At 37.5% G+C, this 26,195-nt stretch overlaps 1 protein-coding gene across 2 annotated transcripts in view; it reads right to left on the bottom strand.

The window, feature by feature from the left end:
• Positions 1 to 26,195, bottom strand: part of FNDC3B (fibronectin type III domain containing 3B) — a 366,338-nt gene that overhangs the window by 266,271 nt on the left and 73,872 nt on the right. For both annotated transcript variants that reach the window (XM_051983177.1, XM_051983178.1), the window contains exon 2: positions 14,630 to 14,768. In XM_051983177.1, coding sequence (XP_051839137.1) covers positions 14,630 to 14,740 — 111 coding nt within the window. In that variant the 5' untranslated portion in view covers positions 14,741 to 14,768. The remainder of the gene's footprint in view (positions 1 to 14,629; positions 14,769 to 26,195) is intronic.

Below are 26,195 nucleotides of genomic sequence, written 5' to 3'. Positions count from 1 at the left end.
TTTTCTGTGCAAATCAGTCCATATTCTCTTATATCCTCCTTCATAGGAGAGTCTCTAAACACAATGGTGGTGTTCTTCTCATTCTATTCTCTTGTATCCTCCTTCACAGGAGAATCTCTAAACATAATGGTGGTCTTCTCATTCTCTTGGCAATGGCCAGACACCAAGGCAATGCCTTGTTGACATTACAGATTTACCAGCCCACCGTCTTTTTCTTCTCCCTACCTCCCAGGGCTCTCTGGCTGAATGTTCACTTTAATTCCTTGGCACCAGTAGTATTCTTTGACTTGTCTGATTTCAGGGAGAATTATCCAAAGGGAAAAGCTTGGAAGTCATTAAAAGCACTCTATGTTTTTCCAAAAACTATCTAATCATTTTTTTAAAGAGGAAAAAAAGTTAAAAAAAAAAACCTGACAAATGTAAAGGTGTAAGTGTTTCATGATTTCAAGGATACCTCAGAAGGAAGTGTTTATAAGATGTTGTGACCAAATAAAAAATTAAAAAATCCACGACCCTTCAGCTATCCTGAAGTCGAGTCTATACAAATAGATTTGGACTGGTCTTCAAATAACATATAGGCCACACCCATTGACAACCACTTATAAAATCTAGTATAAAAGTGGATTATCTTTATTCTATATGTTACCTATAGGAATTCATGCATGTGTGAATGTATAGGGAAATAAACTCCTTAAGAAAAGGGACTTTCTCACTTTTCCCTGTATTCCCAATCTATCTTCCCAGTACTTAGAATGAATTTATTAAATACTTTTCCACTTACTATGAAACACTTACTATGTGCACAATACTTTGCAAATGTCATCCCATTTCATCCTCAATTACCCTATGAAGTAGAGGCTATTATCTCCATTTTACAGTTGGGGAAAATAATGCAGAGAGATTAAGTGAACTGCCTAGGGTCACAGAGTGTCTGAGGCTAGATTTGAAGTCAGCTTTTCCTGACTCTGTGGCCAGCACTCTATTTGCTGCACCAAGTAGCTGATTTTACTATTTAATAATATTATTAATTTGTAACATTAATTCATTTATGTATTTATATATTTACATATATGTGCATATATGTAGATGCACATTGCTTTATTGACAATTACTTAATATGAAACAGTCATCAACCCAAATATTAAAACTTAAAATGCCAAAAAAAAAAAAATTAAAATTTCAAAATCCAGTAGACTATTAGATAATCTACAATATTTTTACTCTTGAATATAAGTTCTACTACTTCTCCTGTCTTTCAGGTGGGAAATGTCCAGTTGTGATTCCCTATCTTCCCAGTCTTTCCCCTATCATTCCCCCTTATGGACTCTGGCCCACTTTTTGGTCCCATCTCATCTCCATCCTCTTGCTCAGGTGGTTCCCTATCTTAATCTTTAGGATAACTTGCTACTTCACCACCATCTCTTGAAAGCCCCGGTTCCTTTCAAGGATTGGCTCAGATGATATCTCCTATGAAAGGTCTCTGCCAACCCCATTAGTTCTTAATGTTCTCCTAGCACCAACACCAAAACATTTTGCATTTATCTTGCTTTGCTTTGATTTTACTTATCTATGTATTAATCTTTCTAATAAAATGAAAGTAGTTGGATTTTTTTTTTTTTGTTTTAAAGCACCAGTGTTTCTGTAGGTACTTGTTGAATTGAACTGAATGTTAAGTTGGAAAACATTCTAACACAGCCTCACAACAGATTATTACAACAGAAAGTGCATCAATATCTTAGTGTTAACTGCCTGTGTGATCCTGGACAAGTAACTAAAATCCCCTAGGCTTAGTTCTCCCATCTGCAAACTGATAAGCAAGACAGTGGAGCAGAGTGAGATGTTGTCAAGGCGATGACCACAGAAATTTTATCTAGGTCCAATGTGCTGTTGAAGGCCCAGCCAGATAAAAAGGAAGAGGTTCATCACCAGACATTGCCAGATCAGTGAGAAATTTGGGGATCCACAGAACAGAAAGCACACAAAATGGTCCTCAGTATCATTTATCAGCCATTTTTATTTCTGTTACTCTCTTAGAGGGAGCTACATAACACAGTGCACAGAGCAATAGTCTGGGAGTCAGGGAAGAGTGAATGTAAATGTGGCCTCAGACATATCTAGTTGGGTGACCCTGGACAAATCACTTAATCCTGTTTGCCTCAGTTTCCTCAGCTGTCAAATGAGCAGAGGAAGGAAATGGCAAACCACTCCAGTATTTTTGTCAAGAAAACACCATATAGGGTCACAAAGACATGATTGAAAAATGACTGAATAACAATATGATGGCATAAAAGGGAATGGGAGACATAAAATTTTTAGATTAGCTACAAACAATTAACTCTTGATATCTGACCTTCAATGACTAAGTTGATAAATACCTAGAAAAATTCAAATTCATAGTGACATCCATTTTATAAATTAAATAAGAAAAAAAAGAGCATGAGGCTACATGGAATTATGAATAAACTTTCTCTTCAGAGAAGCAAATAAAGGACTTTGCATTCAAATCCCACCTCAGAAGTTTATTAAGTGTGTGACCACAAGTAAGTCAATTAATCTCTGAGTCTCAACTTCTTCATCTGTTCAATGAGGTAGTTGTAGCAGATAGCACCCATTCCAATGTTCATTCCAATTCTAGATCTGTGATAATATGGCATGGGGAGAATTCATGGACCCTGTGGCAACCAGAACATGCTTTCCTAGGACACTCAGAGATGGCGCCGCGCAGGTCTCCCGCCAAAGAAAAGCAAATGGACCACCAGGAAGATGACTAGAGCTTATATGTCAGCACCACTACAGAACATGAAATAGGAGAAAAATTCCATGGCAAACTAGTCAGGAAAATCCATGACTTCAACGTGTTAGTGGGTACAGGGAGATGGTAACAACTTGTGGAAAATGTGGTTCAGGATTGAAGGAGATTCAATGTGAGCAAACCCATCAGAAGTTCCAAGTGGATGCATCACGGCGTCTCTATCCCAAGGCTGGAATGTACTACAAGTGGTAGGCACCAAACATCATAATGAAAAATGGAATGCTGGCTACCAAGAAGCAGCCATTTCACAATCACTGGTGTCTATGCGGGTGCACAGGCACGTAGAGTCAGACTTGTTCCTGGCGAAAGGCAAAATGAAAACCAAAGAAGAGGAGAATCAAGATCAGAAGGCAACAGTTACAACAGTGGAAACAACCTGTCCAAACAAGCTGCGATGGAAAACAGTTGCCACAACAAGGAGGCCAAAGAGTCCAGAAACCACAGCTGTCATCCAACTCTCACTCGCCATTAAAGATACATGGTAGCCAAAGCAACACTGGTTTGGGGTATGAGCTCATCTGCAAACTATTATGAAGGAGAATCAAACAAGACCATGAACACTGCTATGAGAAGAATGGTGTAAATAAGAGGACATTGGGCTTAGGACAGGAAAACCCCAAGTTCAAATGTACCTCAGATACTTAACTAAGTAATCTTAAATTTTGTGTGTCAGTTTCCTCATCAGTAAAATGGATTGTTTTGGTCACTAAGGTCCCCTCTGGCTTTAAACCTTTGATCTATGAAGGACACCATGGTATAGCCGACAGAGCACTTGACTTGTTTAAATCCGGGTTTAAATGGCACCACTTGCCTTTATTAAACGCGTGACCTTAAGATAAAGGATTTCTCTTATCTGAAGCTCAGCTGACACTATAGGAAAGGGATACAATACTTGAGCTGTCCACCCAATACTGGTTTTGAGTAAAACATTTAAGAGGAGAGCATGATACTCTATATCAATATGAGCTATTATGAGCAACACCTTAAAAATCATTGAGGAAAAAAGTTAGCCTGAAGAAATTTCAATTAAATCATCCACAAATCAGGATGAGCCTGCTCAGTCAAATGATGTGCTTTCTAATTCCCTCCTCCCAATACAACATAAGCTGCTTTTCTAGGAATTCTTAGGGTTTGGCATATAAAAAGCAACCAAAAAAAGCTTATTGCGTTGAATTGCAATAAACTGAATTGCCACATTCAATTTAGATGCTATCAAAATAAACCTCATAAAAAGCAAATAGGAAGGCATGGATTATTAAGCTAATCAAAATTAAAGTAAAAAATTCATTTGTGTCCTCACTGCTGTTTTCCAGAATTTTCCATCTCTATTATCCTATTTGATGTAGGCAGGACAGAACTTCAGTGTTTATCCACTGGACTTTGCCAATCTATCTCCTAGGAGTTAATTGGAGTTCTTGAGAATGTGAGTTAACAATTGAAAATCTCACTATAAGCCTGATATACTGGGAAGTACAATTTTGATATTAGGAAAGAGTCCAGTCAACAGTTCACTGTCACCATAGGTTACCAGCAAATTATTTGCAAAACAGGAGCATTTGGCAAAACGATTTGCTGAATTTGGCTTCTCATTTACCCTAATAACTGATTTGCTGGAAGACTGAGTGATTAAAGGGAACACAGCATGATAAATGAAGCAGTCAAAGAATTTTAGCTTATTTCTATACCTCATTACCAATTTTTAAAAATTTATCTTATTTTTAATTTATGAAAAATAAGCATGTCCATAACATAGCATAATAAAAAAAGATGATTGCACGTGAAACTACTAATCTATTATGTATAGCTTGCCATTCCTTTTAAATATATAATAAAGTTATCATGTAAATTTTTCCCCCTCATTACCTCTTAACAGAAGATCAGGCCTCAGATGAAGAAACCAACCAATCAACACTTATTTATCAAATGACTACTGTGCCCTACCCCCTCTTTAAGTTACAGAAAATATTCACAAACTAATTGGGGGAGGGGAGTACAAAGGCAAGTGGGATTGGTGGGGCAGGAGGGAATTTTAAAAAGACTTGTATTGAAGGTGACTAGTGAATTTTGAAGAAAATCAGAGGTTCTAAATAAAGAGAAGTGAGAAGGGATTATATTCTGGTCCTGAAAGACAGGATCACTTTCGCCATGAAGCTAGTGACCTCACTGCCAAAAATGATCTCTTTTCTGTCTTTATCCCAATGGAATGGAAGTTTCTTGAGGGCAAATACAGCTTCATTTTTGTCTATCCACAGAGCCTCCCACAAAGCCTGGGATACAGTAGGGACTAATAAATAGTCACTGACCAATTAAGTGACTGCACTTGAATAAGTTAACTTCAACATTTAAAACATTATGACTTTTCCATCACTAAGTCTCCATCAGGATTTTTCCTTTGTCTCTTCATTCCCATTTTCCTTCTTATATGTTCATAGTTTATACATATTCTGTTTGTCTCATTCTTTTCACTTTACCTTTTTTTTTTGTTCTTTGAAAGCTTCTTTATGTGCCTAATGCTTGTATTTCTTAAATTTCTTAAATTAGTGGGCTAAAATGTATTTTAAAATTTTCTACTTCTGGATATTCGTATTAATTTCAGTCTTTGGCAAATTACATATGATGCTATGAAAAGCTTCAAAAAAGTAGCTTTTCTAAGTTATTGATGATATTTTCTGGGTAGGTTCCCAATAACAGGATTACTTAGGCAAAGGTATAATTATTATTATTTTGTAACTTGCTGCTCTTTGCCAGATGGCTCAATTAAAAGACTATAATTACAATCCTAGTGAATGGTGTAAATGATTCTCTATAACCCCATCAACAATGAGTTGTATTCCTTTTAATAATTTTTTTGCCAAATTGCTGGGTATGTGATGTTTTTCACTTTTTATTTGCATTTTTGATTACGAATAAAATTGAGTCTTTTTGTCAAATAATCACTAACAATCTGTGTTTTCATTTTGGAAAACTCTCTATATATTTTTGAGTCCTATTTTTTTTTATCCAAACCTTTACTTTTTTTTTTTTTTTTTGGGGGGGGGGGAAGGGGGAAGGGAACAATACTAATTTCTATAAGCCATAAGTCAATTTAGCTAAAGAGGCTCTAATTATTTAGAATATCTGAAAAATCTCATCTGTGCTACTGATGTGTCATTTATATCTTTTCCCAATAATAAACACAAAAATGCATTGTGAATTCAATAGGTAAATGGGTACTACATATGTTAATCAAAAAGTCTGGAGTCATGATCATTTACACACCCAAAGTGCCCATCTTAGATGGAGCCCTAGCCCCAAAACACGATATTTTTCTTTCCCCTAACATTTTCTTCTTCTGTCAATTGAATTCCTATGACTTGAAAGATAGTATTTGAATATGGCATTTGATTAGGGCTACCTTTGGCTGATTACATTCTCAAGTATCTCTTGACTCAGGCAGTTGAGTAGTCATAATTACAAACTGTTGTGGAGGCCATATGTAATGGTGTGTTAAAAAAAAAATAACCAACTACTTGTCTTTTTCTTTATGAGTTAAAGAGATATTTGGATAAATTGTGCGAAGAGCATGCTAGTCTAGGTTGACTGGCAAAAGAAGATGAAGGCTAACTTGTCTCAGTAAAGACCCTCATCCCTACCAAAAAAACCCAAAAAAACCCAACACCAAACCAAATTAAGACTTCAGGGCGATAAAGAATTTTGATCATCTCCATCCACTATTAGCTAATAAGAGCTGCTGCTAAAAGGGGGGCTAGGCAAAGTTATCCATTCAACCGCTAAATGAATTTTGAAGAAGGTGACAATGAACCTAAGTCCAAAAGCAGTGACCCAATGGAGGACACTCCTAAATCAAAACAAAAGACCAAAAAAAAAAAAAAAAATGAACATACCACCCATAAGGATGTGATCAAAGGTGTTAAATAGCAGCAAAACTCTGGTCAAATGATAATAGCCGACAATTTGCTCAGTGCTTTTTTTTTTTTTTTTTTAATATGCACTTTTAAGTCTGTATCTTTCAAATTAGCAAGATAGTACTGAGATTGATAAAATAATAACAAAATTCATTTAGAAAAGTTAGATGGAGCTTTCAAGTCTGCAAAGTGATATATAGTTCTATGTGTATGTGCATGTGTACCTGTGCACAGTTAGCACTTTCATCCCTGAGAACAACTGACTGGTAAGGTTGGACCTATAGGACACAGTATAATAGATTTTGAACTAGAAGGATTTCCTTGCCCAGGGTCACACAGCACAAGCCATCCTGACGTCAAGCCCAGCATGGCACTACAACAAACCAGTTTTTACCAATGAGGAGATTATACACATCATAGTTGATAGATAACTAACCCATGATCACACAGCTACCAAGAGACAAGATTTGAATCCAGTTGCAACCCTCTATCCACTCCCTCAAGTTGTGTCTCCATTTAATCATCTAGACATGTCTCCAAGAAATTTTCATTCTACTGGAGGAAGGCAAGGAGATATGATATAAGGTCTTTCAGCCTCCATCCCTCCCTTTCATTTTTAAATTTAATGTCTTTCAGTTTAAACTTACAGTCTCAATACTTTGAATAATGCCTGGCATACAGTAAGCATTTAATAGATGCTTGTTGATTGTGTATACAGATGACTAAGTAGAGAAAAAAGCAAATAGATATATATAGTAAAGATAAAGTAATTTAGGGAGGAGAAGGCAGTGATAAAGGAAGGGAGCTATCAAGGAAATATTACTGAATCATACCAAACTCTATTAATCAGAAGGGGGGGAAAAAAAAAGGATGATTAGATCAACTCTTATAATTAAAAGGGAAATGGTCAGAAAAAGGCAATTCAGCAAGGGAGGGTGGGATAACGGCTACTTTTGGCATCCTTGATAACAGTTTCCTCTGAGTTCCACTACACCTACAGATACTCCAACCAGATAGAAAGGAACAGTTTACACAGACATGATGGTGATGAGAGAACCAGACTGGAAAATCTGGGCAATGGCCCTCAATCTCACTTAGTTAAACATTTCCAAGGGTATGGAAAGATCTCATCCCAGGCTCCATCTTCCTTTGGGTCATTTCCATGATGACCGGGCTCTCTGTCTGCCTCTCTGGCTTTTCCAGCTGCCCATGAAATCAGTCTGCTTCCATCAGCCAACCCTAACCCTCGCCATGCTATTTAGAGACTGGCTAGTCACCAGGTCACCAAGTCCTGGAGATGGGAGGAACCTTCACAAGTATCCAGTCCAACCTACACCCAGGGGAAGGAGGAAGGGGATTCTGAACCCTTATTCTATAGATAAGAAGACATCAGAGAAGAAAAAAACTTGTATACGGTGACGTCGCCAATTAGCATGCCCTGCAAGATGGGGAACAATGATTCCCAGGCTCAATCTCATGGAGCTGCTTGTACTGAGGAAGGTGCTTCATCTCTTTTACCTTTCTGCTAACACAAACCCTCTCTCCTTCAAGCCAGGCTGATTTTCTCATGGATGACAGGGAACATCCAGTGTTTCCATCCCCTCCCTTATGCTCTCTCTCCACACCATCCACACCTTCCTTTAACACCTCCACCTATTCTGATTCTACCCATTATTCAAGGCTCAGTGTAGAAAATTATTAACTTACATCCACAGAGAGTTGTTGATTAACTACTTTTAGTCCTATGAGAATATCACTAACGATAGTAGCCAGGGTAAAATGATCAATCAATCAACAATTAGTAAGCAACCATTATGTGTCCCATGTTGTACTAAACTTTAGATATAGAAAGAAAGGTTAAAAATAAACCCTTATCTCATTCTAATGGGAGAAATAATGCAAAGATTGTGTGTGGATATGTATGTGATGTGTGCAAAAATACCAGTGGTGGGTGAGTGTATATTGTAACAATAATAGTAGAAGTAGCAGCAGCACAAAAGTAATCTCAAAAGAGAACATATTGGTGTGTGTGTGTGCACACAAAATAAAAATAAAATATATTCAGGTTTTTGTGCTTTTTTTCTCAAATTCATTTTGGTTGAGGGTAGACCAATGCCAAAAATTGGAGGGCCAAGGAAAACTTCATGTAAAAAGTAGTACCTGAGCTGGGTCCTTGAATATAGGTAAAGCTTTCAAGATGATGGAGAATATTCCTCGTGGTGAATAATCTATTTACAAAGGAGGAAGGTGGGACACCATATAGTGAGGGCTGTAAGCATCTTTAGTTTAATTGATTCTGGTGTAGCTAATTCTTTTGTTCCCCAAATTAACTGCTAATTGTTGTGTTTTAAATATTCCATGATGTGCTAAGGGGTCCCATGATAACATGGGAGAGCTAATGCAAAAGAAATGAGCTTTTCAATGCATTATAAGATGACCAAGTGTGTCCACAAATTATGTTTCTTATAATCTTTGGGTATCTAAATAAAATCAACCCCACTACCTCTTTAAAAAGAACCAAATGAGCTTTTGAAATGTATGAACACAGATAACAATTTCCCCAGTGATTGAATGGCATTGGCTATAATGATATGCATATAGAGACATACAGAAATTCAGGGGGAAGCTTAGTGCTGGTTTTATTTTTTCAAAATAACCTAAGAACTAAGGGAGTTCAGAGCACTTTAGGAATCCAAGTGTATTGAGCTGTAAAGGGCTGGGATGGCTAGGAGAAAGAAGGGATTATTATCGAGCAGAGAAACCCAAGTACTTTCTTTCTTTAGAAAACAAAAGCATAAAAATTTAGCAACGGCAAGTGAGTTTTTCTCCATCCCCACAGCAGACGAGGCTGTTTGTCCATTATGACTAAAAGCAAAAGCTCTTTTTTCATATATAGGATGATATTTTTTAAAGGAAGCATCCTTTCCCCCCTCCTACCTCTATAAAAAATGACAGAGCCCAAACTTACTATGACTCTAGATAATTAAAATTAAACACTGTCCTTTGACTGCAAAGAACACCAACAGACCTAAGCATGCTGCCAAGAACTCTTTCTAATCAGATCCAGATTCCTTCAAGACAGCAAGAAGAGGGGCCAGACAAGGGAAGTCTGAGGATTCGAGAACATCCCGAAGACCCTAGCTCTTCAGTTACCCCAAACTGAGCTGACTTCTCTTGTCCCTTGCACAGCTGAAAGGGATTAAAGGTTTGGTAAACACTCTTCTAGGTAGATTATTTGGGGGGTGGCCCAACAGCTGCCTGACCCCCCAGGCATTCTCCCCAATTGGCAGCTCCCAAGGCCTGCAATCTCCATCAGTAAAATCATGGATGTGGGTAAAGACATCATGGCTCCAAAGGCCCTTTAAAAAACTTTTCAAAGGGACTAATATTGGCAGGAACAGCTCACAGAGCCAGTGATGAGAGTCCTGGCATTGGAGGCAGAATGGACTTGACTCTAGTGATAAATGGCCAAGGGGACCTAGGTAAGTGGATTCAGCTCTATGTGCTTCCTCATCTATAGCCCCGATGGGCTTTAAAGTTAAGTTAGTGGGCATAAGTTTACATAATTAGAGAGCTGACGGCTTGACATGCAGAGGGGAGAGCTGTTCAGGAGTGGGGACACTGGAAAAAAAATGAGAAAGAAAATAAGACTTCCTATGAAGTCAGTCAAGCTCTTTAGTGGAGGGGAGGCTGGATCATGAGGCTGGCACTGGACACTTGGCCTTCAAAGGCCATAGGTCTAAAACTTAGCGTCAAATCACACAACCCTTTTGCCCATTTTCTCATCTGTAGAATGGGATTAATTATAGCACCTACCTTCCAGAGTTGTTATGAGGATCAAATGAGATATTTATAAATAACCTGGGATATAATAAATGTTCTTAAAATGTCAACTACTATTAGTTATGATTAAGAACTAGAGAGAACTTTCAATGCAATCTACTGTAATTCTGCCTCTCATCACAGTTGAGAATCTGAAGCCATTTTCCCTGACCCCAAATTTAAAGAAACAGTAAGATGAAGATCTGAAGCCAGGTCCCTTGAACCCAAATTTGAGGAAATTCCAGCACACCTACCACTGAGGCACTGAAGCAGTAGTAAGGTAAAGAAAACAAAACTTCAGTGCATTGAACAATTCTAATTCTGCCTATGGTCTTGATTATTGTCCCATTTTTCAGCTTGACAAGTAGAAGGAAATTGCTGGGAGAAAAAGAAAAAAAAAAAAAAAACTTAAGAGCTCCAAATTCTCCTCTCTGTAAAAAAAGGAGATTCCTTAACCTACTTAGGAAAAAAAAATTTATAAGGTAGAATTTGGGGTTCACCTAAATGGACTTGACTAGTCTGGCTAGTATGTGATTCCCAAAACAATTAGAATGTATTTGTCAGAATGGTACAGTATCCCATTCTTTGAAAAGTATTTTAGTACATCCATGTAGCTTCAAGGAACAGAATATATGAAGAATATTCTGTATTTTGTATTTGTATTTGAATATTCTGTATTTGCATATGAAGAATACAAAGAAATTCAGGGAGACTTGAATCACCACTGGATCACAGATTTAGAAGTGGTCATTTAGTGCAATCTCATTGAACAGACAAGAAAACAGATTGAGAAGATTAAAAATTTGCTCAAATAATTTAAAAAAAGACTATCCGTGTATCTCCATTCTATGCAAACATGGAATTGAGAATACTGTCATTTATAAAATAAACAAGGTGACAATGTTAACCAAAGACAGAAAAAGGCTTTATAAGAAGCTATACCACTGGACCATGGCTTTAATGAATTTTAGGTCATCCGATTAAAAATTAACATTTATGTGCATGCAGCTTGTCTGAATCTGTCAACTCTATAAACTTTGGCTGTAGGAAGAATGATGCTATTCACAATGGCTCACATGGAAATAGAGGAATGTACTATGTGACCGGTCAAAAGTCTCCCCAGACCTCACACCCATCCCACTGGCAAAGTCGGACATAAAAGGAAAATGATGAATGTGGGTGGAGGTAGGAATTGGTACAGCCACAGAAAATAATTTGAAACTAGATCCAAAAGTTACTGGTCACTGCCATCGCTATACAGTTCTATTTTCTGGCTAATAGAAAAGGAATTCAAAACTCATGCTCCATAGATAGATGCTTCATTTTGAATGATACTTTAATCTAGAAAAGTCCCCTGGCACTATGACAGTAGGAAAGGGATATAAGAAAAATTTTAGTAGCTTTATAGCCATAATTTATTGTATCCATTTTTAAGATGTCTACTATGTACAACATTAGCCTAGGCACTGAGGAGGCAAAATTCAAAAACAGACATAGTGTCTGATCTTTCCAGAAAGTTTATTCTTCAGGGGAGGGACAAGTATCATACCTATAAGTGAACAGGATACAGTGTGTACAGATATGTGCTTAGAGCCATCTGTCCCTTCCAAAGCAAATGATGTTTCTTTCATAAGAAAGATCCAGAAAATTCTCAAAAAAATGTTTTTATATTTTCTTTTCCTTTCTTTCTTTCTTTTTTTTTTTTTTTTTTGACACTGAAGCTGTGAATAGTTGCCAAAACATCCAGGAATAAATTTTACATGTATATACTATTACTAAGCAACATCCCATTTTTAAGAATGTTGAAGAATCTAGGACCTTGCAGTTAGGGCTTGTTTTATTACTTATACTTGGATTCCCAGTACTCAGTCCAGACAACTCTAACATTGTTTGTGTCAGCCAATAGAGTCTGTTCACTCACTGCTCAGCCCTCCATATCTGGACAACATGCACAATGTTTGCCCTCCTTTCTTCGCTGGGCATGTTCCCTTGTGCCATTACTGAAGGTTCCTCCCTTCTGTCTACAGGTTTTCATGGCTTTTCCCCTTCAGCACAGAATTAATATTGGTAGAAAAATGTGATTCTTTCCCCCAAAGCATTGGGTGAAATTAGTAACAAAAACAGAAAAATTATAACATTGGCTCCCCATGCCATCTCCCATCTCCCACCTCTGAGGTAGACTCTGCTTGGGTGACTCCCCATTCATTTTGCTATAAATCATTTTCTCACCATTTAGAATCTGTGATTCTGATTTGGTAAAGCTCATTTCTCAAGTTTAGGCTTTATTTTTTCCCCATTTATTACATAAAACAAATAGCCTTTTCTGTTTGGACACACGGGTGATCAATCACATAAAACCCTGGAATATAGATTTTTTTTTTTTAGGCTTTCTCTTTGAAAACAGAATGAGAACAGAATGCAGGCTTTTAATTCTGCTTTAATATATTTTGGTTTTATATCATCAAAATTTTTTTCTATATTCTCTCCCCTTTCTCAGGGAGCTTTCCCATATAGCAAAAGAATTTTAAAAAGAAAAAAAATCTGCAAAATCAACATAATTAAAAGGATCGGACAATACTCCACAGATAAAGTAGGCTTTTTTTAAAAATTTTTTTCAATTAGTCAGCATTAGTTTTTTTCTCCCACAAAAATAAAAAGAAAAACTCTTTGTGAGAAATATGCATAGTCAGACAAAACAAATTACAATAATGGCCATGTCCAAAAATATATATCTCATTGTACATGTTAATCTATGATTCCTCTCTCAGAAAGTGGGTAAAATTCTTTATTGGTCTTTTGGAATCATGAAAGATTACTATCTTCTGAGTTTTCTAAGACTTCCAAACTTATTTATTTTATATTGTTATCATATAAAAAATATGAATTTTTCTCCTAGTTCACTTTGTATCAGTTCATACTATTCTTCTGAGATTTCTCTGAATCTATACCCATTATCATGTCTTATGATACAAGAGCATTTCATCATGTTCATATATCTTAAATTATTCAACCATTCCCCAATGCAAAAACAGCTACTATAAATATTTTTGTATATAAAAGACCTTTTTTCTTTGATCTCTTTTGAGCACAGGCTTAGTAATGAAATGAATGGATCAAAGGATATGTGCTAGTCAGTAACTTTTGAGCTATAAGTCCAACTTACTTTCCCCAGTGGCTATACCAATTCCCACATCCACCACATTCATCATTCCTCCTTTTGTGTCTCAACTTTACCAGGGGGATGGGTGTGAGTTCTGGGTAAATAATCCATTCCTCCACTTTCATGTGAGCCACTGCAAATGGCATAATCTTTCCTACAATCAAATTTTATAGAGTTGACAGATATAAACAAGATAGATGACCTAAAGTTCATTAAAGAAGCTTGTTTTATAAAGTGATCCTGAGTTATAGCTTTTTGTAGAGATTTCTTTTGCCTTTTGTCAACTATATCATTTATTTTATGGGTTTTCCCAAAGTCAAGTTTGCTTAAAAAGAAGATGCACAGCTAGATTTTATTATTATTATTATTTTTAATATAAGAAATTTTTAGCTCTCTGGGGCTGTTTTCCCATCTGTAAAGTGAGACTGCACTCAATGACTTCCAAGGCATTTCCATGTCTAAAGAGCCACAGAAAAGAGGTTAGAGATATACCACATGGTCCTGAAACAAAGAACATCTAACTGGCCTCAGCCAGAATTAATACCCGATTCATTAGTGCCATGCTTTAGCCCCATGTGCTAACCATTAACAATGAATTTAATATAGAAATATTGATTTTATTCAGTACACTTCTGTATATTTTCAAAAAAGATTTATATTTCAAAATCATCTCAGAAATCAACTCAGCTATCTCTTGGTACTTCAGGAAAATCAAACAGGTATGTTTCAACCTGCATAAAAGAGACTAAATCTTGTTATATTTAAATAAAAGACCATTTGTTGATGCTGTTCTAAAAACTTTCACATGAAAAATAACTGAAGTTAAGCCGCAAATGTCTGTCCCCTAAAGATACATATTAGAACTGCCCGGCTATTTTCATGATCTCATAATACAAATTCTAGCCATCCTCTCTCTCTCACAGCACTAACCTGCTGAGCTCCATCTCCATTTACTAGATGAGGCATCATGGCTACTTCCCCACTCAGCAATGGCGGCAGTTCCAGAGGGATTTGGTCGGTCATCATCATGGTGACGTACATTCATGGAGAGTTTTACTCAACTGGCTTCCTGCAAGAGAAAAAAAAAAATCACCATTAATAAGACAAAGGAGAGGTTAAGAGGAAGAAACCATCCCTCAAAATTAGCGTATGGCCATAGTTCTCAGGACTGAAATGAAAGTGATCCATTCATTCAGGGATTCCCTTGCTCGGATGGAAGGATACGGCGGAGAAGGGTAAGGCCTTCATTCTTAGCCATGTCTCTTAGACCCTAACATGTTAAACAACCAAAAGTCACATACACTGAGTGCATTTCACCTACAAAGTAATCACATCGGGCCTATTTGTCATGATTCTGCTGCTAAAATAAGAAAGCAGACATTTGGCAAGTTAAAGGAACTACACCATGAGAATTATTATTATTTTCAAGCAGAAAAGGCCTTTCTTTAGACTCGGTGTAGTGGAAACAAATGTGCCTTATTCTTATTGATGAAAGAGTCTTCTTGCTGAACAGGAAATATGGAAACCTCAAATTCCCTTTCCAGACTTTGGAAACCAGGATAGAAAGTTGGAAGAGTCAATTTCAGACTTGGAGATAAGGGGAAAGGAAAGAGCAGGAGCTAGAGAGGGAAAAGATGGAAGGAAAAAGGAAAAGAGCTGGGGGAGAAAAGGAGAAGAAAGAAAAGCAGATAAAGGGAGGAGGAAGGAGGAAAAGGAGGGAGACTGGGGGGAGGGGAGAGAAAGAGAAGATTAGAGAAAGGAAGGGAAGGAGAACAGAAAGAGAAGGGAGAACAGACCAGGGGAGTGGGGGTGGCCTTGGAGGTAGGTGGGGAGCATTCACGGGCTATTCATTACAGTTTCATTTTTAGAAGTTAATTATTTTAAGTACCACTGAATAAAGTCCTGTCCCAACTAGGGTAAGCACGTTTTCTAATAACGAAGTCTAATAATCCAGCATTAACAGGACCGACCTGCTGTTTTATGAGACAATTACTCCATTCCTAAGTAAACCAAAGTACAAAACCCAAAGCCAAGTCGCTTCTTTGCCCAGCAAAGCAGTTGGATAGAGTATTCCTAACTCTGATGTTACTGCTGTCACAAATGGAAGACATATCAGAAAGAAAGCTATGAATATCGCTCCTTTGACTTGTGTGCCTGGGCTTCCCTCCTCATCCCCCTTTAAAATGAGAAGAGCTAAGTCTTCAGAGCAGGGGCGCTTTCAGGTTTGGTGCATGGATCCTTAAGGCTGAGTACAAAAGCAGACATAGTCACAAGATGGTGGATCATTAATTTTACATCCAGAAAGGACCTACCCTTTCCTTTAAGAGATAAAGAGTAAATGTTTGCTCAGTTTAACTACATTTTGATAATTTTCACATTATATTTTCTTCTTCCTAAAGCAGGATGAGGATTATCTTCCTTCCACAAACTTAGAGACCCAAGATAATAGAATGAGTGACAAAAATCATCTAGTCCACAGATAAGGACAATGAGCCCCATAGAATTAAAAACTATGTAGGGCCAAACAGGCAGTAAATCAGCAGAGCCAGAATATAAATCCAGATCCCCTAACATCAAACCAATGTTCTTTTTACTATGCCATCCCACCTACTAGATGAGTTTGTATATTTATAATATGTGTGTGTTTATACATAAAGGTGTTCATTTTTAATTGTTCTTTCTCCAAAAATACCCAACACTCAGAACTGATATCTAGGCTCATAATGCATTTCATAGCACCTACAGCTTCAAACACAAAGAATCTTTTTATTGGAGTCCATGTATAAACTTTAAAGTACCATATGTGTTTATCCTTGCTGCTGACAAAAGCATCAGCAGCACAGTGGCTAGCATATAGTAGGCTTTTAATAAATGTTCAACTGATCACATCATAACAGTCAGCATAAACCAGTGGAAAAATCCCCATTTCCCAATATACACATCATCATAGTTTTGCTAGATCTGGACATTCTAAGTACAACATAATGTCGCCTGAATAAAGAAGAAATGGCAAAGGCAAAAAAAGTTGGGGGGGGGGGGGGGGAGAGGGGAAATTGAGACTAGGCTCAGGAAACAGGGGAAATCCTGGAGTTGGCAAAGTGCTAATTGTTCTACAAATCTCCAACAGTCACACTCTTAATACAACATCTAGCCAAGGTCTGTCCAACATCTTGATGCTTCAGTCAACGAGAGGTTCCAACCCAATTTACAAAGCGCTCTTCCCTCCCTTCAGAAACAGGCATACATGTTAGTAATTAACTAGAAGCAAAAAGAACATTAGATTTGGAGAGAACACCTTTGAATTAGTCCTCGTCTGCCCAACTATCAGAAATAAAGAACTGCATTTGAGGTTCTTCCAGTAATCCTGAGGATCTAGACAAGGTGATCTCCAAGATACCTTTCTGATTTCCCCAGGAAATTGGATTCTGATACCTTCTCTGGTATGTTTTTTCTTTTTTTTCCAATTACTTATCTGTGTTTTCTCTAAGTAGAATGTAAGCTCTTTGAAGACAGGGTCTGCTTTGTCTGTGGCTTTGTATTTCCAGTGCCTCCAGACCCTTACACACAGCAGGCGTAAAGAAACCCTTGTTGAATTAAGTAAACTACTGTGATCCAACAGAAGAATGTCTTTTACAAATACTTTTCTTTGCATCCATCTTGTTTCATGAAGTAGAAGACAACTAAAACTTGTATTTTCTCTAGGGACTGGATGGATTATCCAAACACTTGTACATGTATACTGGTTACCATAGACAACTTAAGAAAACATTCTACCTTAAACTCCCTTTCAAAATTTTAATTATAAGAACTGACTTGTATATATATATACATTTTATTTGGATTAACGCAATGTAAGTACTCACTCTGGTTTTGGTGTCTAGTACAATGTCTGGAAGATAGCAGGAATTAATAAATGCTTATCAAATGAATGAATGAATAATTTTACCTCTCTTTTTCCCTTGGCCAACTACTACCTGAAATCCCAAGCACTGCTTTCTAAAGAGTTCATAAGAGGTAGACCAGACTCTGTCTCTATGGAAAAACAGAGAAACAGATGCAAACAAATGAGGCTGTGTCCTCTATCCATAGGGTCTGAATGGAGTTTCTGTGTCCCTAGCAGATGCAGCTGATGCTTTTGCTTGTCCAGAAAGCAAGCGAACGTACGGGAAATGTGGGGTGGCCATGTCCAGGCAAGGAAGTGACCCTGTAATTACACAGAGAAATGCTGGACAAGCTCTGTAGTGTCAAAGCAGAGAAAAGCAAGGCTGGACCGCGTGGGGGACTAACCAGGGAAAGAGGAAGGCAGGAAGGAAGGAGGATACTGAGGAATCTGTTTCAACAAAGAACTATACATTCATTTTAATCAAAAGGCCAAAGGAATCTTCTTGGTGGATCCACAGACTTCACCAGACTGGGCTAACAGGGGCATCCGTGACCCCTTCACCAAAATGATGAAGAAGCTCTGGTCTAAGGGTTCTTTGTGTCCATACTATGCATTGAACTGTATATACTTCCTCCCCGGATGAAACAGCAGTAAATCCCTCAAAGTCTATCTTCTGGCTTCACTCTTAAGAGATAAGATAAATGAGTCTCATCTGTGGGCAGAATTCATCCCTGGCATCTTCCTCAACTAATATGATCTAATGAGACACAATTCTTTCTTTCTATCTCAAAGGCACATAGACAAGCAGGGTCTCGATCCTTGGTCTTCTGGGAAACAAAGGGCACCTACTACTCTTGAGACCCAGACCATAATGTGGTCTTGTCATGACTCACACAAGGAGAACAAGAATGCCCACCATAGCTAGGGAAGAGGTACCAAATCTCCCCTCTGTAGGAGCCCTGGGCCTCTGCACAATAACGTGTCTGGCTAGAGAAGATAGAAAGACCAGATCTAAATAGGTTAACTCCAATCAGGAGGTCAAAGCCTGAATCAATGATGTCTTTTATAAAGCTGTAGATCCAGGTCAGAGGGAGAAGTCACTGCCAGGTTTAAATAATCTAGGTCAGACCTGTGACTCTCTCTCTAATTTAAAGTTTTAACAGCCAGCATCATGGGATTTTCATTCACTGACCAAATGGCAAGCAGCCTTCCTCAGCAAGCATCCTTGGCAAGGCCATGACTGGGGCTGTCTAAAGCTTCATTTGAACTCAAATCTTCCAGACTCCAGGCTCAACACTCTATCCACTGAGCCATCTACCCACCCCTTTATCAGTGATACTTCTATTCAATAGCTCCCATGCTGTGCTCTTAGTCTTTGTGTCTGCTTTTAACAGTTCTTCTAACTCCACCCTCATTTCTTTCCACTAGGACTGAGCTATATTTTTAGCAGAACTACATTTAACTCTTCTCCTTTTTATTTGCTGCTATATACCCCAGGAAACCATATCATCTCCCTTATCCTTTCCCCAAGAACATAGCAGCAGTGTGTGTGTGTGTGTGTGTGTGTGTGTGTGTGTGTGTGTGTGTGTGTGTGTTTTCTAGGTGTGGTGGTTCAAATAAAAGGGAGCTTGGTCCACTGATCAAAGGAATCTAGCCAAAGCCATATGGTTATGGTCAGAGAAGCCTGAAGTAACAGGTCCAGAGGTAAAGGCAAGAAAAAAAAACAGTCTGAGGTTGGAAGCAATAATATCAAAAGCTGATTGATAAAGAAGAAGTTTGGTCATGAAAACAACCATGGGGAGGAAGAATATGGGACTCTAAGTAATGACCACTGGCTTTTCTGCACAAAATCAGCCTAAAGCATCATCACTTCAATTATGGCAAAATGAAGAAGATATCAAGTACTTTCTACATAACCAGGTTCTAGACTTTGTGACAAACACTGGGGATACCAATCAAAAATAGAAATACAGTCACGGTTTTACTACTGAGAGGAAAAAAAAAACTTTGAGGGCACTTAAATCTTATATAAATATGCATTCATAATAATATTCTGTAACTATACAGGACACTGAGAGTACTAAGAGAAAATGTATAACAGCATTTCTTGCCCTCAGGGAGTTTACATTCTACTATGGTAAAAAAAATAATAATAATAAAAAATAAAAAAAAAACACCATGCCCAGGGGAAAATAAATAAGAATCTAGGCAAAGTCAAGACCAAATTCTTATACAGGGCTCCAGAAAGTTGCTTTGTACATTAATCGACTGAACAGCACAGGTTGAGTAATAACGCTGACCACACACATTCATTCTTGGATGATGTCCCTTCTCTCAGACCTTCTTTTAAAGAAAGTTACACAAGACAAATCTATCCTAAGATAGGAGACTCGGAATGAGGCAATTTTTAGCACTTGCGCCCAACCCCCTAATCTTACTCCACTTTCCAAAAAATCTTCAATGGCTTCTTTTTGCTTTTAGGACAGAATACAACATCCTCAGGGCAACACTGAAAGCCCTTTACAACATGGCTCCCTGTAAGTTTCCAGTCTTAGTTCACTTACTCTCCTAAGTAAATAGACCTGCTAGTTCTTCCCCAGTTCATATTTTATCTCTTGCCTCTATAACTCTGCCCAGATGGTCCATCCCATGTGGAACACATACATCCCCTCCTCATCTTCCCCAGGTAGGAACCTTCACTTCCTCAAAAGCACAGCTCAAGCTCTACCTCTGACCCACAGCCATTTATTACTGTTCTCCCTGCTTAAAATACTTTGTACATCCTTTTGTATTTAGCTGTACTTTTCCAGACGAAGTTCCCTTTCAACAAATGTCTGCTGCTGAAGAACAAAGACGATATTAATCTTGCCTCTATATCCCCAGCACTTAGCAGCACAATTCCTGGCACAAAGGAAGTACTTAATCACAGTTCATGGATCTAAAGCTACAAAGGACTCAGAAACTATGGAATCCAAGTTCTTTATCTCACATAGGGGGAAACTGAGGTCCAAGAAAGTAAAGTAGCTGGCCCAAGACCCCAAGGGCAGTTAGTTACTGAGTCTAATAAACCTTACTGAGTTTGTGAATTATTACAGCATGTCTCTGACAAATTTTAAATTTTTTTCTCCCACAAAAACACTTACCCAACAATACTATATCCTGAAAAGATATAGAAGGATTACATGTGTTTAACATATATTGAATTACTTACCATCTAAGGAAGGGGGTGGGAAAAGGGAAGGAGAAAAATTTGGAACACAAGGTTTTATAAGGGTGAATCCTGAAAATTATCCATTCACATGTTTTGAAAATCAAAAGCTTTAATAAAAAAAAATTAAAAGAGAGTACATCCTGAAGTGTCTAACCAACCTGTGTACCCTAAAAATGATCATTAATAATAATGGTATTCGTGAACGCCATTATGGACACGGAGATGCCCTCAATCCAGGTGGAAGGACCTAGATTCAAATCCTGCTTGAGATATACCCTGGCAGTTTACCCCTGGACAAATAAATTTCTTCACCCTCTCAACCCTCAGCAAGGACCCAAGACTATTAAGAAATACTGGGTGAGGCATTAGCAAAATAATAATAATAATAAATCCCATTGGCAAAGCCTTCACACACTTTCTACAAGTATTTTCCTCACAAAAGGCCCCATTAGAAAGATAATATTGATAACTCTCACTCATCATCCCAGGTTTTATCACAAATCCCCCCCCTCCCTCCACATCTCAGATTTGAATTTGCTTCCACTGCAACTAAGAACCCTAACAACACTTCCCCGAACCACACTCTAAAACCACACGGGCTTCATGCCTCACCTACCCCATTCTTTTGATTGACAAGCAGAGGATGCCACATGAGCACTTGTGGTTAGCTTCCCCCTGTCCTCAAAGAACAAGACCTTTATTACCTGGTAGAAAGAGCCAGCTCTGACCACACAGGAAGGGATTATGAGGAGGGGGATGGGAGCATCTCTCTGGCACCAAAAGGAACAGCCCCATCCTGTTAGTATCCTAGATATTACCCAAAGCTTTTTAGAAAAGTCTGGAAGAAGTCTTAAAGCCTTAGTTGGCCCTGGGTGGTCAGTTCACCCACAATCCCTTTTGGAGGGAAGGAAGAGGGAACATTCTTTCCACATTTGTACTTCCCACAGGGTGGGGAGGGGGTGTTCCATTGGGAAGGGTCATCTGACTTTGGGCCAGAGAATGGTTTGGGGGTGGAGGGTGACCCTCTCACTCATCACACATTCCGGTGGTCAAGTCTCATGGGATGAATCTGGGTCTGTTTGAGTCTAGAGAGGAGTCTCTAGTAGGGGTTATTCCTCTGAGGTATGGACAACAAATTCCTCCCCACCTTCTCCCCATCCTTAAAAATATGAGGAAAATGAAACAGACGGATTAAGGGACATAGCCAAAATCATACAGCCAGTATCAGGTCCTCCAGCTCTTTCTACTGAACCCATTTTTTTTCTCCTAATACTTGGTAGCTTTCCCCCTGCACTCTCCCTAAAAAACAACTTTCATTCCTTTCAACATACAGAGTAAATTAAGAAATACTGGACAAGCCATTAGCAGAACCTGATTCTTCAAAGATTCCCAGGGCCCTTTTCAAAGGCTCCAGCACTAGCACAAAAGCAAGCTTTTCTGATGGAAAAGTCCTGACCCCAGGGTGAGGCTATTCAAGGCAGCAATTCTGCACCCAGCCTTCAAATTAGTAATAAAATGTCCCCAAGTACTCCCCCTGTAAGTCAATGACCCCAAGTTTCCTTACTTAGATTAATTCAAGATGTGAAGCAAGCTATAGAGTATGAAAATTAGGTCCGTATGGGCAAGGAGACACAACCCTTAAGAGCCCCCAAAAGAACAAAGTGCGGGCACCATAACGCAATGGGCTGATTACTACAAAACAGCATGACCTGATGGGTAAAACCCCAAGTCAGCACTTAACTACAGGAGCTGTGCCAAACTCTTTTTGCTGACACCCCTAAGAGGCTTCTGGGTAGACTTAATTATGGAATGTCGCAAGAAAACTTTTGGCAAGTTGCTGGGGTAGGAGGACTAACAGACTACAAGGGACAGGGCTGGAGGTTTCCTTCATGAATTTCCATGCCTGGGTTTAATAGCACTCAAAGTAAACAAACAAGTTCATAATTTATGTGGCTCTTTGGCAATTAGATAAATAACTTAATAGTCAGCCCATCAGAGATCCCCATCACTAACTTTGTGTCATTAAAACACGCCCAAATGCACATATATATCTCCTAAGAAGCCACTGGTTCTCTTCCAATAAAATATATATTGGCCAATTAATTTAACATAATCCAAACAGCATGGTGTGCTACAGGCCTATTTTGCTTACCCTTTTAATAAAATTCTCTTGTCTACTAAGAATTTGGGGCTTTGTGGTTTGCCAAGAGACTGGTGAAAATCTGCTGTCTCAAATGACTTAGCATCTTCTGTTACAAAGGACGTTTATGTCAACCACAGAAACTGGCTGCCATTTATGTGACAGCAATTATCCAAAATCTGCCGTCATCGGTAATTTGTCAGGGAAAAAATCCACACATGGATAAAAATGGCAATTTGAAGGCCTATCACTTTAGAAAATAAGGGTCTTTTCCCAAATGAAAAGAATCCTTCCTTCAGACTTTATAAAGGATCAGTATCATTAGGGACTGACTGACCCCAGTGAACCAGAAACGAGAATTTTAGTGTTTGCTTAACTTAAAAACTAGAAGGATTTATACCAGGAGTGGAAAGGTTCAGCACTGGGAAAATTATAATTATAAATTACAAGGTATATGATTATTTTACTTTAACTAGGAAAAAGATCTCTCTCAATAGAAGTATGATTAAGCCAAAGAAGGCCAGGAGAGAATAACATCAGAGGTTGAGCGGCCCAACAAATGATCTAACTTCAGTAAGATGTGCAAAAAGAAAAAAAAAAAAAAAAAAAAAAAAGAAAAGGAAAAAAGTGTGGGGGGAAGAGATTTCATGGATACAATATAGCATCATTTACATTTTTTAATAAGACACACTAAAACTTCAAGAACAAAAAGATCTTTTTCCTTAATAGAATTGAACTTAATAAAATAGAATAGAATTGAAGTCTTATTCCAATGTATAAAGGGAGAAGCTTGTTTTCAAGTGCTATGTACCTCACAGCACAAATTAAGACAGGTATTATCAAGCTAAAATTTTTCAAACAGTAGAGTGGTTATGAGAGGAGTAGTCATTGTCACCATTTCTGTTTGACATAATTATATAAAGCACAGGAGATGCACTACTAGTCATACAGATGGTATAACTCTCTATGTGATCATAATAACAACATCTAACATTTATATGGAGCTTTAAAGTCTGCAAAGCACTTCAGATATATGTTCCCTCACTTTAACTTCACAACAGCCATGGAAATTAGGTGTAATTATTATTCTTATTATACAAATGAAAAAAAAAACTTGGGAAATCCCCTGTTTGATCCACTGTGCTACCTATCTGCCCAAATCTAACAGGCAAAGCTAAAAAAAAAATTATTAATTTAAAAGATTAATGAAGCATTGGAAGCAGCTTGTAGAGCACCATGTTTGGAGTCAGGAAGTGAGTTCAAAAGTGATCTCAAAACCCCTGAGCTGTGTGACCCTACACAAATTCCTTAACACCATTTGCCTTAGTTTCCTCATTTATAAAAATGAACTGGAGAAGAAAATGGCAAACTATTCTAATATCTTTGCCAAGAAAACCCCAAAACAACTAATGGAATCGAATAACTAAACAATAGCAAAGAATAAAATGAACAAAGTGAATTATTTGTATTTTTAAGAATCACATATACTAGAATTGGAACAATACAGAGAAAATTAGAAAGAATCACTAGAAAAACCGAGAAAAAATTAATAGATAAATATGCTATATAATTAAATGTAATCAAATATTTGGGCATAGATAAAAGCATACACATGAAAGGTAACTGATATTTTTTTTAACAGGAAAAAAATATTGTAATTGATAATCCGCTGTCTGTAAGTATATGGGGCCAACAAACTAAAAATATTGCTATTTTCAAATTAATTCAGGGAGTTATGAGCAATGGCAATCAAAATACCAGTAAATTTTATAATTTTATAAAATTATTCAATGTGACAAAAAAAAAAAAAAAACTATATGGGAAATCAAGAATGAAAGAAGTATGGAGGGAAAAAAAAATACTGAAAAGGGAATCTGTCCCATCAGATTTCAAAATAATCCATTAAAGTGCTAATTACCAAAAGCAGCTGATTCTGTCTTAAAAGTAAAAGAAAAAAATAGCATGGTGAAACAAAATTGAGAATCCTGAAATAGAATCAAATGTATACAAGATTAGTGTTCAATAAACAGAAAGACATTAAAAAGATTAAGAAGAAACATTTTATTTAATAAAAATAACTGGGAAAATTAGATAAGTTTACTTTGTTTTAAAGCCCATACCTAACATCAGATATTAGAATAAACTCCAATTAAAAAGGTGACCTAATTTTTAATTTAAAAAAAAATCAAATATATTTATCTCAACTGTCAAGAAAAGTTTTCAGCAACAATTGAAGATAAACAGAAGAAATTGCCAGAAGAAAGAAAATGGGATTATACAAAAATATTGTGTGGAACAAAAAAAAAAAGCATATTTAAATTAAAAACAAAAACTTATTGAGCAAAAATCTTTGGTTTTTTATGTCAGACAAAAAGATCTCCAATCCCAAATCCGTTCTGATGTCTCATTTCCCAATGAAGAAACAGTAAAAGGATGTGAACAATGTAGGAAAAGGGGGAAATGAACCATTATTTATAACTTGAACAATTTATTCAAGTTGGCAATCAGAGAAATACAAATTGAGTCAACTGCAAGGTGCTGCAATATATTAAGTTGGCAACAAGAGTTAATAATGACAAAAATCCAACAATGGTGCCTGTAGATGCCATTATTTTCTTGATAGAGCTGTCAAATGGTGGCAGTCCCCCAAAGGGACTGACAGGTATAAAACTGATTGCACTTTTTGAGCTGTTGATTTCACTTCAGAGACTATATCTCTGGAAGTTGTTTAAGACCCAAGTAGGTCTACCTGTACCAAATTATTTCCTGATGACTCAACTGTCACAGCAAAATACCCAAAGGGTAAGGGGTGCAACACAATAAATTTTGTATAATCAAGGGGTATCAAAGTGCCTCCTGATTTTTCCAAACCCATCAAAAATGTCTTTCCCATCCAATTTGAAACAGATTTTAAAAAGGAATTCTATTTGAAACATTTTAAAAAGGAAAGCATTTTGAATCCTCTTCTAAGATCTGAAAACTAGCAAAGCTGCCTATTATATCCCTAGCATTTAGCACAGTGTATGGCACATGGTAAGCACTTCATAAAGATCTGCTGAGGGACTATCTAATTAATGCCTTCAGATAGAGAAAAACTACAAAATCATCAAAAGTAGCAAGAGGAAGAGAACAATTTCTTGCTCTCCTTATTTCTCTCTTCCCTCTTCCTCTCCACTTTACTCACTGTATCTCTCTCTTTCTGTCTCTTCCTCTCTGTCGATGTCTGTCTGTCTGTCTGAATCTCCCCCCTCTCCCCTCCTGA

The sequence above is a fragment of the Antechinus flavipes genome, chromosome 3 (genome assembly GCF_016432865.1).
Source record: "Antechinus flavipes isolate AdamAnt ecotype Samford, QLD, Australia chromosome 3, AdamAnt_v2, whole genome shotgun sequence".
Classification (NCBI taxonomy): Eukaryota; Metazoa; Chordata; class Mammalia; order Dasyuromorphia; family Dasyuridae; genus Antechinus; species Antechinus flavipes.
Note: the sequence above shows the minus strand (reverse complement) of the source record. Positions and strands in the feature narration are given on the sequence as shown.